The sequence below is a fragment of the Schistocerca americana genome, chromosome 1, assembly GCF_021461395.2.
Source record: "Schistocerca americana isolate TAMUIC-IGC-003095 chromosome 1, iqSchAmer2.1, whole genome shotgun sequence".
Classification (NCBI taxonomy): domain Eukaryota; kingdom Metazoa; phylum Arthropoda; class Insecta; order Orthoptera; family Acrididae; genus Schistocerca; species Schistocerca americana.
Genome location: NC_060119.1, coordinates 522,839,075 through 522,853,271, shown reverse-complemented (window position 1 = coordinate 522,853,271; position 14,197 = coordinate 522,839,075). Strand labels below are relative to the sequence as shown.

The 14,197-nt window shown below is 42.8% G+C and overlaps 1 protein-coding gene across 1 annotated transcript in view; it reads left to right on the top strand.

Moving 5' to 3' along the window:
• The window catches only part of LOC124570417 (inter-alpha-trypsin inhibitor heavy chain H4-like), a 167,050-nt gene extending 155,944 nt beyond the window's left edge, over positions 1–11,106 (top strand). The window contains exon 10 of the mRNA XM_047131107.1: positions 10,963–11,106. Within this exon, the coding sequence (XP_046987063.1) occupies positions 10,963–11,106 (144 nt within the window). The remainder of the gene's footprint in view (positions 1–10,962) is intronic.
• The last annotated feature ends 3,091 nt before the right edge of the window (positions 11,107–14,197 follow it).

Below are 14,197 nucleotides of genomic sequence, written 5' to 3'. Positions count from 1 at the left end.
AAAGCGGATCATCGCTCATTCTTCTGCAGCCTCAATTTGTTTGTCGGAACTGAAGTAGACTGGTTTTAGAAATCGGTGAAAATTCAAAAGTTGAAGCGCAACCACGGCAAAGCATTTACTTAATGACATTATACTGTTGAATGGAACCTAAAATATTTAATTATTTAAAGGCCTACCGTCATCTGGCAACATTTTGGTGGATTGTACCTCCCATACGCTGCTCTGACATTATTCTCAGGCATTTTCTCGGCAGCTGCTGTTATAAAAACTGTAGAAGTGGATGATGTAGAGACAGAGATGAAAAGTAAGACGGCTGCATTCTGAACAGTGATTAGAAAGTAATCTGTGATATATCTAAGCAACAAGTGTATTTTAATGCATGTTTTATTTTACAACGGAGTAGTCGTGACCTGATTCTAACTCCATTCCTAAATGTTTCAGAGCACAGTCGTCAGGCAGTCAAGGAAGTTGCGGCAGGTAAGCCTCAGGTCTTAGTTCGGAGTGAATATCCCTGTATCTGCCCCTGCAAGAGAATTGCTAAGGAAGCTCGAAGGTCGGACACTGTTAAGGGCGTGCCAGTTCTAATAAAAGAATACCTATTAATTCAATAAAATGTTAAAACCAAACTTTGGCTTGAGACTGGCTTTATTGTTGCTTTTTTTTCAGTTTTGGCTCACGGAAGGAATTCCTTTTTTATTAAAGAATCGTTTTTGGCGAGTAAGATAAAATGCGATATAGGTTGCTGTTTTAACAATTTACACCGAAAGTATTATTGTCAGTTATTGTTAGCATTCTGTAAAGTTAAGCATACCATACCAAAGTTAATCACCCGCAGTAGATATTTTGTTAATACCGTGTAACAGTGCAATAACGCATCTAGACCCTTTTCTTTAAATTTTCCTTCTGGCTTCATACAGCCAGCCACGAACTTTTCTCTTGTGCGAACCTCTTCATCTTAGACTAGCATTTACATCGCAATATGTTGTTCTTTGCTTGTTTGATATATTTGAATCTCTTTCTTCCTCTACGGTTTGTACCCTCTTCATCTCCCTTGCCTCTCGATATCTTAACATATGTTCTTCTTGTCAGTGTTTCTCATAATTTGCTTTGTTTGCCAATTCTTCGAAGAAACTCGTTATTCTTTATCTTGTCAGCACACCTATTTTTCGGTATCCTTTTGCTGCATAATACATCAAGCGCTTCGATCCTCTTCTGTTATGGTTTCCCCACAGTCAACGATACACTTCCGCAGAACACTATGCCCCGAACATGCACTCTCCGATATTTCTTTCTTCGATGAAGACCTGTGTTTGACACAAGTAGATTTTTCTTCGCCAGGATCGCACTCTCTCCCTCAGCTAGTCTGATTTCATGTTCTTATTGCTCCGTCCTTCATTAGTTTTTTTGTTTCCAGAGAAGCAGATTTCTTGAACTTCGGATGCTTCGACCTCATCTTGATAACGGCATCCATTCAGGAACGAAGGAGCATACTCATTATGAAGGTGTAGAAGAAAGGGAATATTGGGTCACTGTTGAAAAAACATCCTGTTTCTTACTGACTGTAACCTTAATGTATGGGCACAAGTCATTGTATGATAAACACACGCCGGCCGGGTTGGCCGAGCGGTTCTAGGCACTAGTCTGTAACCGCTCGACCGCTACGGTCGCAGGTTCGAATCCTGCCTCGGCATGGGTGTGTGATGTCCTTACTTTAGTTAGGTTTAAGTAGTTATAAGTTCTAGGGGACTTTTTTTTTAGAAACACACTGAAAACATTACAGAAACACTTCCGCGATATATCCTCCACAGGTTAAACACCACAGCTGGCCATTGATTCACTCGATGTCCTGCGTCATTTGAAAAGAGCAAAATTCGGGACTTGTCGGTGGCCACTATACGCTTCCAGTCTGCTATTGTCAATTCTGGTGTAGTTTGGCCCATTTGAAGACGCACAGTGCAGCCTTACACGCTGCTGTGAGCAGTGCCTTTTGCGAAGTAGCCGTCCATTAGGAGCAGTTTCATTCCCATTGTTAACTTTGTAATTTATTTGGATTGAATTGTATTTACTGACAGCAGCAATCCTTGTAGAGTTTGAAACCGACTGCCAGTGACAAGAAGTGCCACTCGTGTCCATTCCTTGACTCCATTCAATATTCTCACGCAGTATTACGGTCACTGTTCTCACGCCTTATTACATTTCTGAGACTGGAATACAATTCCCGCTAGAGAGGCTGTAGAGTCCACGCGTAGATATATACTGACATAGCCAGCAACTTAGTTCAGGGATTGGTCTTCGGCATGTGCACATACGAAAATATTTTCGCGACATTCTGCGTCATCTGCACGTCGACCCATATTGCTGCGCTTATTCCGTAGAACAAAATGGCGCAACACACCCCGGCACCCGTTTCACTTTCCGTTAACTATTAGGGGCGATTAAGAAGTTTCTCCTCCGAAGGCCTTACGGTCCAGAATCAGTATGCCAGTGAGGCAAAATCGCCAAGGGTACTGAGGCATTCATCCCATCGATGCAACAGTTTGAATATATCCGTTTGGTAAAACACTGTGTTCGCTGCGTGATGAAGTCCGTAACGGCCTGCTTCACATCTTCGTCCGACAGGAATCGTCGGTTCTTTAAGGCCTTTTTGAGGGACCGAAGGCGTGGTAATGGCGTGGGGAGAGATCAGGACTGTATGGCGGCTGCTCGAGGATCTCCCGCTTCAGATGGAGTAACTTGACCTCCCAGAGCGACCACCGTCTTGTGTCGAATGGCGACCAGCACAGAACTTGGCGCACCATTCCACAGAGTTGGCTCTTCTTTCTCCTGTGGATGTCTATCGGTGTTTGTCCTTCAGCAGCCAAGAAAGTAATAGCAACTCGTTGGCCCTGCTTGGACGCATTTGGTAATAACATCGCCGTAGTTTACGTTTCCCCATTTACCGTACGTGCGTCACAAAAACACGAATGCTGAACTAATCTCTTTCCTGCATGTCGGTGATTGCGTATGCGCATCAGAGTCACGTTTCGTTCCATATAGGCAGCAGCAAGACCGTCAAACAGAAATGCTTTAATCTCCCGTTATACTTTCGATAATCGGTGTTCATTGATCGCAAAAGGCGGACTGTTGTTTCCAGTTAGTTAGCTATTTAATTAGATGTTCCAGAAGCATGACTCTTTTATCGAAATGAAGTGAAATGAGACAGCCTACAGGATATATATTCATTAGTGTCAACATTAATGCACATAGTCATGCTCATGCGACTGCACAAAAAAATAAGTTTTTCTTTATTTAATTATTATTTTTAATACAAGGCACCAGTTCTTACATAGTAGTTCTTCAGTGGAATATAAAGAGTTGTCCAGAAGAAATAATATTACGTTAGATTTAAAACTGCTTAGCTGCCTTTCAGACATTTCTCGTTATTGGGCAAATGATATAAAACTTTGGTTGCTGCATATCGAAATTCCTTTTGAGCCACTGTCAGTTTCAATTCTGGGTACTAAAAATCATTTTCTCCTCTGGTGTTTTAGGTATGAACATCGCCATTTTTGTCCAGTTGTGATAGATTACTTATAACGAATTTCATTAACGAATATATGTACTGTGATGGTACAATTAAAATGTGCAACTCTTAAGAGGTGCCTGTATGGTGAGTGAGGGTGAACAGCACACCTGCTCGCTGCTTTTGCAGTCATTACTTTTTAAGTGTTGAGTACGAAACAAAATTATTAGAGCGCATCATCTTCTCACTGCTTTGTGCACTAACTGGTGAAAGTTACTAGTGGTATCAGTTATGTGGTCCGTTTAATGATCATAAGTTAATACTACTTTGTACGGTAGTTAAATTTTACGTAATAGTTCCATCTTCATTCCTTTAGAATACACAGGGTGAGTCACTAACTATTGCCACCTAGAATAACTTCCAAAGTACTATAGGAGCAGAAACGTTTGTGGGACAAATGTTGCATTGGACAACGGGGGCCATAATATGACGTTAGTTTTTTTGTTGCCAGGTGGGGTCGCGTCGGAGATATGGTCAACTTTTTTTTTCTAATGGGATGCTATAGTTTGGTACTTATTTTCTGATAGCGGCTATCGAGACGAATCCAGTCATGTGTAACAGTAAGGTCACTGAATGTCAACGAAGGTCAGAAAAGTGGCATAAAAGTCCATTTACAGAAGGTGTTCGAAGTGATGACCATTGGTATCAAAGCAGTGCTGCAATCTTCTTATCATGGATTGAGTAGTATTGCTTATCACTTCGATACTTATCGTAGCACATTCTCTGACAATTCTCCCTCGTATATCGTGCAAATAGCAAATATTCGCCGAATACGGCGTATCGATCTAATGTGCACTGACATGTAAACACTACTCGACGGTTTCGAAATACAACACTAATAGGAACGCTAAGACTAGTATCGTAGAATCAAGTGAGTGTGAATGACGTATTCCTTCGAAGAACAAGTCGATATGCTTCTTATTTACGGAGAATGGCAACGAAATTCAGTGAGAGCTAGAGATTATACGCTGAAAGATATCCTCAACGTGCTCACCCTACACGTCGTACTTTTAAATACGTGTATGATAAACTGAGAACAACCGGATCTTTAACGCATCGGAAACATATCCGGCAAAGGAAAGTTACTAACGAGGAAACGGAAATTGGTACTCTTGCCACTGAGGTTCGAGAGCCTTGTGTTAGTTCGTGTCAAATCGCAAGGGAATCTGGCATGAGCCAGAGTAGTGTTGTTCATGTTCTGCATCGCGATAAATTTCATCCTTACCACATCAATTTCCATCAAGAATTAACTGGCACAAATTGTATGTGTCGCATTAATTTCTGCTGATGGCCTCAACTTCGGATTCAGAGGGATGACACATTTATTAATTTGATTTTATTCACTGACGAGGCTACATTTACGAACCATGGAAATGTTAATTTGCATAGCATGCATTATTGGGCAACTGAAAATCCATGATGGCTGCGGCAAGTTGCACAAAAGAACCGTGGTCGGTGGATGTATGGTGTGGGATTCTGAAGAACAGAATTATAGGCCCCTATTTCATCGAAGGAAATGTTAATGGTAGAAAGTAGACAACATTCCTGCAAGAAATATTAGGCTTGTTATTGGAAGAAATACCTTTAGGACCAAGGAACAGAATGTGCTATCAACACGACGGGTGTCCGGCACATTTTTTGCCGATGGCTAGAAATGAGTTGCAGAGACAATTCCCAAATCGTTGGATTGGACGCGGAGGAGATGTGTCGTGGCTGGTTGGTTCGCCAGACATGACGCCTCTGGATTTTTTCTTGTGAGACATTGTTTATGGAGACGTTGCAACTACACCTGAAGATATGCGAGAGAGAATTGTCACAGCATGTGCTTCAATAAATGACGATGTGATAAGGAATACCACTCAATCCATGATAAGAAGATTGCAGCACTGCATTTATACCAATGGTCATCACTTCGAACACCTGCTGTAAATGGACGTTCATGCCACCTTTCTGACATTCGTTGACCTTCAAAGACCTTACTGTTAGACTGTTAGACGTCATTGGATTCATCGCTATAGCCGCTATCAGAAAATAAGTACCAAACTATAGCATCCCATATGAAAAAACAAAGCTGACCTTCATACCTCTGACGCGGCCCCACCTAGCAACAAAACACAAACGTCATATTATGGTCCCCGTTGTCCCATGCAGCTTTTCTCCCACAAACGTTTCAGCTCCTATCATACTTTCGGAGTTATTCCTGGTGGCAGTAGTTAGTGACTCACCCTGTATGGTCTTGCGAAACTGATTGAATTATTTTAAAAACACCCTGTATTTTTCAAGCGACTGACTTAAGAGGAAGATATTTTTGCCACTGTAATCCCATCCGGGAGGCATATGGAGCGAGAAGATGAAACAACATTTAAGAGAAAAAGTGTTTTCATCAATCACCAACAATGAAATGACATACCGTATAGGAAATATAATAATTAAGATATGTACCTGTAATATCACATATTCTATGTGTATCTAAGTACCTAACTAGCTGAATTCACTCTGTGGTGTTTCTCTTCCATAAGGTCCGCCAACGTTGGAGGATACCACGTGGCTGGGCCCTCTGCGAAACGGATCTCGGGTCACTCTGAACATTAACGGCACCGATCAACATTTCCAGCTCGCCCTAAACCAGGTATGTCCTTGCTAAATGTTTGCTACCTTAGTTACAGAGTTAATATTGACCATGGAACATATGTCCTCTCAAATGAACCAGTCCCAACTGTAGGTACGATGTTCAGTTTTACAGGGATCAAGCCTCTGACAGTTTCCATACAAACGTTTCGGTTGCTCTTGAAAGTGCTGTCGTACGACAGTATACAAAATAATCCTATAAAGTACAAAATAGCTGTATATGGTGGAAAGTTTGTTGATGTTAACGATCGAAACAGCCTGTCAACAAAATGGCCGCCCACATGTTGCGAACTTTGTGACTAGCACGCCGCAAAAGCTACCCTGGGACGCTCTTACGCATCCGCCATATAGTCGCGATCTCGGCTGACGCGATTTCCTTATTTTTCGAGCGTTGAAGAAAGAAATTCGTGGTTGTCGGTTTGCTTCACATGAAGTGGTGCACACCTGAATACAATCATGGTTCCGCAAGAAACTGCAAACAATTTTCGGTGTAGGCTTTATCCTTCTGACCTCACAGTGGGATAAATGTATTAACAGTTACGGCGATTAATATTGAAATATCAGAAAGCTTACTTACTTTTTGTCATATATGTCTTTGACCTCCCCTTCTGCATCTATTTTATACGAGTTTCGAAACCTCTTGAATAGCACACTACTGTACTAGCCTTTTCAAGAGTTTTAGAGTGTCCTCTAATGAGATAAAAAGTTACAGTTAAAAATCTAAACTTGCTTTTTGCTCTCTGTTGAAATGCGAGATAATAGGGTCAAAGGAGGTTACGTTACGAGTCCTCTCTGCCCCGCCCCGCTCCCCTTCCCACGCCTATATCTCGTATCAATTGTGAAATGTTCACAAAACGAAGGGAGTGTAACGCCTTATGCGGCTCATACTAGGGTAAATTAACTCGGTGACAGGTTAATAAACAATGCAGAAATAGAGGAGCAAGTGAGGTGGAACCGCGTCGAGACATTACGAGATTTTTTTTTAAATGATGACAAAATGAAGTTCACTGAACGGCGAAACAAAACAGGAGCGCGCTGAAGGTCCCTTGTCTGGATCTTGCACCCCGTTGGGTCCGGATCCTTTCTCTGATTGGGAGGCAAAGGGCATCGTATAGCCTTTACATCTTCGTCTGAGGCAACTGTTGTATCGGGCTCCTTATGATCCCGATAACCAAAATTGGGACGTATTTTAAGGTGAATATTTTTAGCATGATGTTGAGTCAGCAACTGTAAAATGTAATTATATTAAATTTCAGCCTCCAGTTGCATAAGGAAAGAAACTTTACCTAGGTTTCGGCTATGATAATGAAGCCTTCTTCAGAAATGTCACAATATAAAATCAAATTAACATATATCTGCCATGTGTTAATTTATTATATATTGTGACATTTCCGAAGAAGGCTACATTATAATAGCCGAAACCTAGGTAAAGTTTCTTTGCTTATGTAGCTGGAGGCGGAAATTCAATATAATTGTATTTGAAGATCCTTGCTCGTTCCACGCATGGAATTGATCAGGAAATGACCATGTGTCAACATCGACCTCATGCAAAACTTCATAGAGTCTGCGGCGTGAATGGTTAAGTGTGCTGAAAGATGGACCTACATGCTGTTAACGAGAGGCAGCACTGGAGGACGCACAATGTCTCTGAGGTATCTCTGTGCCAGAGAGTAGCTACAGGAGCTCAAATCGTAATCGAAAGCAAGACACGATAATGGTTGGGGTAATACAGTGATAGAACTTGTCCTAACGCTTCGAGGGCTTTACAGTCTCTGTTGACAGATATTTGAGAGAGCTAGAACAGTCGTTATAATGCAACACCATTACTCAGAAGTCCACGCTGCCCAGATTCAGGAATTGTCTAAACGTAGTCGTCTATGTTGTGGTGCTATCGACACCGAATGCAGTGTCGTGGCTTCTGCCAGTGTCCAATAAATTATGCAGGACGACACAGTGTGTTGCAGTGAACCGATTACTTGTGCCAGGGTAGCAAGTGGTAATGTGAATACGATGTACCTCGGGCTCATTGTGGTGTTGCTCCCTCGGTGTGATTAGAGTTTGTCGACTAGAATCTAGAAGATTCTGTAATTTCCCTCATGTTAACGTTCAGTCTGACAGTGGGTCATATCTCTACGCTCCATATCATAATGGACTTCAGAAGATCATTCTGTATGCTGACAACAATAATTACTCAGGAAAACTCTAATGCTGCTGACGTGTTCTTCATGGTCGTGCACGAGGCTCACAAAGATGCCGAGGCAGTCCACGCCCACTATAAATAGCTTTAAGTTATAACTGGAAGGTGAGACCAACACACGATTAAATTTGTAAGTGATTTGGGGTTGAATAAGGAGCGAAAACTAGTACACAGAGGTGAAACCTTTGGCAGTAGCAATGGCTCAAACTTGAATGGGCACTGTCTCGAGCTGACCTAGAATGATAGATACGGTCACGTCATGCGAAGCTGTTTCACTCTGCGCCAGAGTTCGTCAGTTGGAATCGTAGTAGATGGCGAGTGGTGGTGTGGCATTATCTCAGTAATGAACGACTATGTGGTTTCAATAGGTGAGAGGCACTCCACGCTATCACACCAATCGTGGCGCTCGCACGTCGATGACGCGTACAATCTGACAACGTTCCCTCCCCTTTTCAGAATACCCCCATACGAATAGTCCAGTCTGATAACGTAGCAGAAACGGAAACCGACTGTAAAGACAACGTTGTGCCAATCTTGAGCCCCGCGTTGTTGGGCGCACCATTTTCGGTGTGATACTTTCGTCTATCACATCAAGGGACACCAGCCCATGACTGCTATTCAGACATTCATTAGTGGTCCAGAAGTCGTCCTGCTGTCTGTATGGATACTTGTATCATTGCAAGCAGTCCGAGTTTCCGACTCAAGAACCATAACGCGGCTGTGCGATCCTGCACAATCGAGTGAACATTATGTTTGTACTATCAGGCGCTAGGTATGTGGGGCTCCTGCCATCCTGCGTGAAGTTTAGTAAGGCCATTCAAAATCCATCAATTCCATATTCGCATGATACTCATGGCATAAAAGCGAACACCAACAGGAATGTCACAGGAAGGTAAACCGCAGTCTCGGCAGGTGACGATCGTGCTTTTGATGCTGCTATTCGTTTCTCTGCCACACAGACAAAATCCTATCACAAATAATTAAGTATACGGTTAGATTTCTGTACAAGAAACGCGGTACCTTATTTATAGGATGTACAGGCAGATTCAAAAGTGCGTTAACTTTTAGAAACGCACCAGTTCACGGAATGATGTACTTAGAGAGGTAAAACGTGACACACTTGCCTGAAATGATCTGGGGTTTTATTCATATGAGAACCGAGTGCAAAAACCTACCAACAGATGTCTCTCAAGAGCAACACGTCTATGACGCCGCATGCGAACTCGAACAAGTGCAGAATTTGGGCTGCCGAAAATTCTAAAGCCATCATGGAAACACCACAGTATGACCAGAATCTCACGCTCGATTTGGATATGCCACATCAGTCGTGATCGGGGCCTTTTTCTCCAAGGAAATGCTTAGTGCTTTTTTTGAGACTGTCAGCGTGATTTTTTTCTGGGTACGAGGTACGCCCATATGCTAGAACACCATCATTCTTAGCCTTGCTGATAAACACCTGTTGGAAATGTGACTTTTTTGTAGGATGGTGTTCCACCTCATATTTGCTACACGTGTGAAAGATCTCTGGCGCACATCGTTTGGTGAGGATCGCGTGTTGAGCCGTTATTTCCGCCATGCTTGGACCCCCATGTCCCCAGACCTCAATTATTGATTGTGGGTGATCGTCCGACCTCGTTATCAGTACAACATCCAACGGAATATTCTCACCAATCATGCTGACGTGCTATACGGTGGTAATAACAACATTGTCCTTCGGCTACATATATTGTTGATGAACGACAGACAAAATGTTGAAAGTTTCTTATAAAGGACGTCGTCTTTGCTAGAAAATCAATTGTTATACTAGGTACTGCTTTTGTGTCATATGAAGTGACATCTGTTAATTTATTATATATTGTGACATTTTCTGCATTTTTTGTTTCAATAACACCCCATATCATTTCAAGAATGTGTGTCAGTTTTTACCTCTCTAGATAGATTTTCCGTAAAGTACTGAATTTTCAATTGCTATGGATTTTTAGACCACCCTTAGATGACGCTTTTCCTTCCTACATTGTCCACTTGCGTTTAAATGCTAATAATTTGCATGTACAAACCTGTAGTACAGTGCATGTCAGTTTGATGTTTGTTGCATGACTCCTTCATGGTGTTGCAGTTTTAATGTTCCCCGGTGACTATCTTGTAAGGTATGATAATATGCTCACATTATGACAACACTAATGTACTCAGGTATCCATTGTGATACTCATTCAACATTGCAACACTCACGAAGTATTAATACACTTGGTGTGGATATGTATGTGTTCATTTGGATATGTATGTATTCATTTCCTGCCGCACGGAGTGGCTACGCGGTTTCTGGCGGCATGTCCCATCCCGTCGGAGGTAAGTATAAGTACTGTGTAAGTCTAGAACGCGATGACCTCAGCAGTTTGGCCCCTTAAAAATTCACACACATTCGAACATTTGTTCATTTCTTCCAGATGCTTGACTTTTTTACCAGTGTTTCTGTTATCAAACTAAAAAATAACTTAGATATGACCGTTGTACTAGAAGCAGACGCCAGCGCGTGCATGACGCAGTAGCTTAGTGTGGCTTGGGCTGTCTCTTTCAGACGGATGGCACCTTCCAAAATTGCACCACGCCGACTGGCACGACGGGCGTCTGCCGACACATTGCCGCCTGCTTACTGCGTGACTTCCAGGAGAAGCTGGACGTCTTCCTTTCGGGTTACCTGTGCATCATCAAGGGCGGGTAAGGCTACATTTGTGTACCTGCCGTATTCACGGCCGACTTAGCTGTCAACTGCTCGGCATTCATCATTTTATTTAAATGTATCATTTTACTTCCATATAATATCTGAAGTAACGTAATACAGTGACGAAAAAAATCGCAGCACTAAAAAATAATTAATGTGGAGTGATGGGAATTCGGGAATACATTTAATTTGTCTTTTTAACATATGTAAGTGATCAACATTGAGAGATGAAGTTAATGTAAGTCCGAGATAAGCTATTGCAAATGTGAAATGCTGGCACAGTAATAAACGGTGTGACTGCCGGAACGTTAAATGCAAGGATATATTCAACAGCAATATGTGGGCGAGCATTATCGTGTTATCCCCTGGAATGCTGTTCATGAATAGTAGCAAAACAAGTCGAAACATGAGATGGCCGTACAAAACTGCAGTCAGGATACGCGAGATAACCACGTCAGTGCTGCTGCTGCCATACGAAATCGCATCCCAGACGACAACTACAGGTGTAAGTCGACGCAGGTTGGTAGTAGGCATTCAGCTGGCCTCCTTCTAACCAACATGGCCATCACTATCACCCAGACAGAATCAGCTTTCACCAGAAAACACAACAAATCTCCAACGTGTCCTTCAATGAGCTCTCGCTGGACACCACTGAAGTCCCAGATCGCGGTGGTTTGGGTTCAGAGGAATGCACGCTATAGGGCGCGTGTCTCGGAGTTGTCCTGGAAGTATCCAATACGTAACAGTTTGTTGTGTCTGGCCTGCCAACTGCTGTTCAGATTGCTGCTGCAGATGCAGTACGATGCGGCAGAATCATAAGCCGAACACGATGAGTTCCCTTCTCGGTAGTGCCACGAGGCCGTCCACAGCCCGGCCGTCTTGCGGCCGTACATTCCCGTATTCACCGGTGCCAGGAGACATGTACAGTAGCCGCATTCATGCCAAGACTCTCTCCAACGTCACAGAAGGAACATCCAGCTTATCGTAGCCCTATTACACGACCTCGTTCAAACTCAGTGAGGTGTTAGTAATGACCACCTTGTCGCATTAAAGTCATTCTTGACTAACAGCAACTCAACGCTTCCAATCTCAAAGGTAGCTAACGTTCACGAACGTCACAGGGTGTATTTAAAGCAACCCTGATTTTCATCCGCATAGTGACGCTACTAGTGCCAGTCTTACGCGACAGCCGCGAAATCTGAATAGGCATCACCTTTCAGTTGCAGAAACACGCCAATCAACTTTCGTTTACGTGGGCCAATTCATTCTTCATGTCTCGATTTGCTTTCCACGTCAGTGTAGTTTATTTCATGAATTACAGAAATGACAAATGAATTGTACCTTGATTTATGAAGCCATTGACTGAGCAATATAATGAAAGTTACTCAAGCCAGTGAAGCTACTCTTCTCTCCTTTGGGGAGCTCTAAGGTAAGCATTGTTGCAGATTTATACCAGCCTACAAGTACTGGCAAAGAAGACCAACGTTGCCGGCCACTGCAGGTGCTTACGTACGCAGACTCTTTAAAAGTTAGTTGTAAGACCTTAAAATCCACATTAAAAATAAATAGTATGATAAACTGATAGTAGTATGACAAACTTATAAAGTTTAGACGTCGGGGTGGTACGTAGTTTCATGACACGCTCCATAGGACTACGGTACTGAGTAAAACGTCGCAACATATTGCTTGAGAAAACGTAATCTGCGTTATGCGTAGCAGCGGAAGCTGTAAACCTACATCTGCATCTACATAGATACTCCGCAAGACACCGTAGGGTACATGGTGAAAGATATCCTGTGTCATACCCTCCCGTTCCACTCGCAAATAGAGAGAGGAAAAAATGACTGTAGGCCTCCGTATGTGCCCCTAATCTCGTATCTTATCTTTGCAGTCCTTACGCGCGAGGTATGTTGGAGCCAATTGAATCTTTCGGCAGTCAGCTTCAAATGCCAGTTCTCTAAATTTTGTTAATAGCGTGTCCCAAAAAGAACGTCGCGTGCATTTGAAGGATTCCCACTTGAGTTCCCGAAGCATTTCCGTACGACGTTTTGTTCGAACCTACAGGTAACAAATCTAGCAGCCCTCCTCTGAATTACTTCTATGTCTTCCTTAAATGCGGCCTGGTACGGGATCTCAAACACTCAAGCAGTATTCAAGAACAGGTCGCACCAGCGTCCTATATGCGGTCTCCTTTGCAGGTGAACCACTCTTTCTTAAAATTCTCCCAATATACCAAAGTCAAACATTTGTCTTCCCTACCACAGTTTTCATATGCTCGTTCATTTCATACCGCTTTGCTACGTTACGCCCAGACTGTTAAACGACTTGAATGTGCCAAGCTGCGAACGTCATAGCTTTGTTCTTCCTACTCATCCGCATTGATTGACATTTTTCCACATTTGGAGCTAGCTACCATTCATCACACAAATTTGCAATTTTGTCTAAGTCGTCTTGTCTCCTCCTACAGTTAGCTAACTTTGACACCTTGCCGTACACCACGGCATCCACAGCAAACAACTGCAGACTGCCGCCCACCCTGTCCGCCAGATGGTTTATATATACAGACAACAGCGGTCCTACGTCACTTCCCTGGGGCACTCTTGGCGATACGCTCGTCTCTGATGAACACTCTCCGTCAGGAACAATTATCATTTAAGAAATCATCGAGCCATTCACATATCTGCGAACCTATTCCATATGCTCCTGCAATGGAGCACCGTGTCAAATGATTTCTGGAAATCTATAAATATGGAATCTGCCTGTTGCTCTTCGTCTATAGTTCTCCGTGTATGATGTGAGAAAAGGGCAAGCTGAGTTTCGCACATGCGATGCTTTCTAAAACCATACTGATTCGTGGACATAAGCTGCTTAGGCTGAAGAAAATGTTTTGTATTAGAACTGAGATGTGTTCAGTGATTCTGCAGCAAACTGAGGTTAGCGATATAGGTCTGTAATTTTGCGGGTCAGTTGTTTTACCTCTCTTATGTACTGGAATCATCTGCCTTTTATTCCAGTAACTGGGGACTTCGTACTGGGCGAGAGAGTCACGATTAATGCAAGATACGTAAGGGGCCTGTGCCGTAGCGTAGTC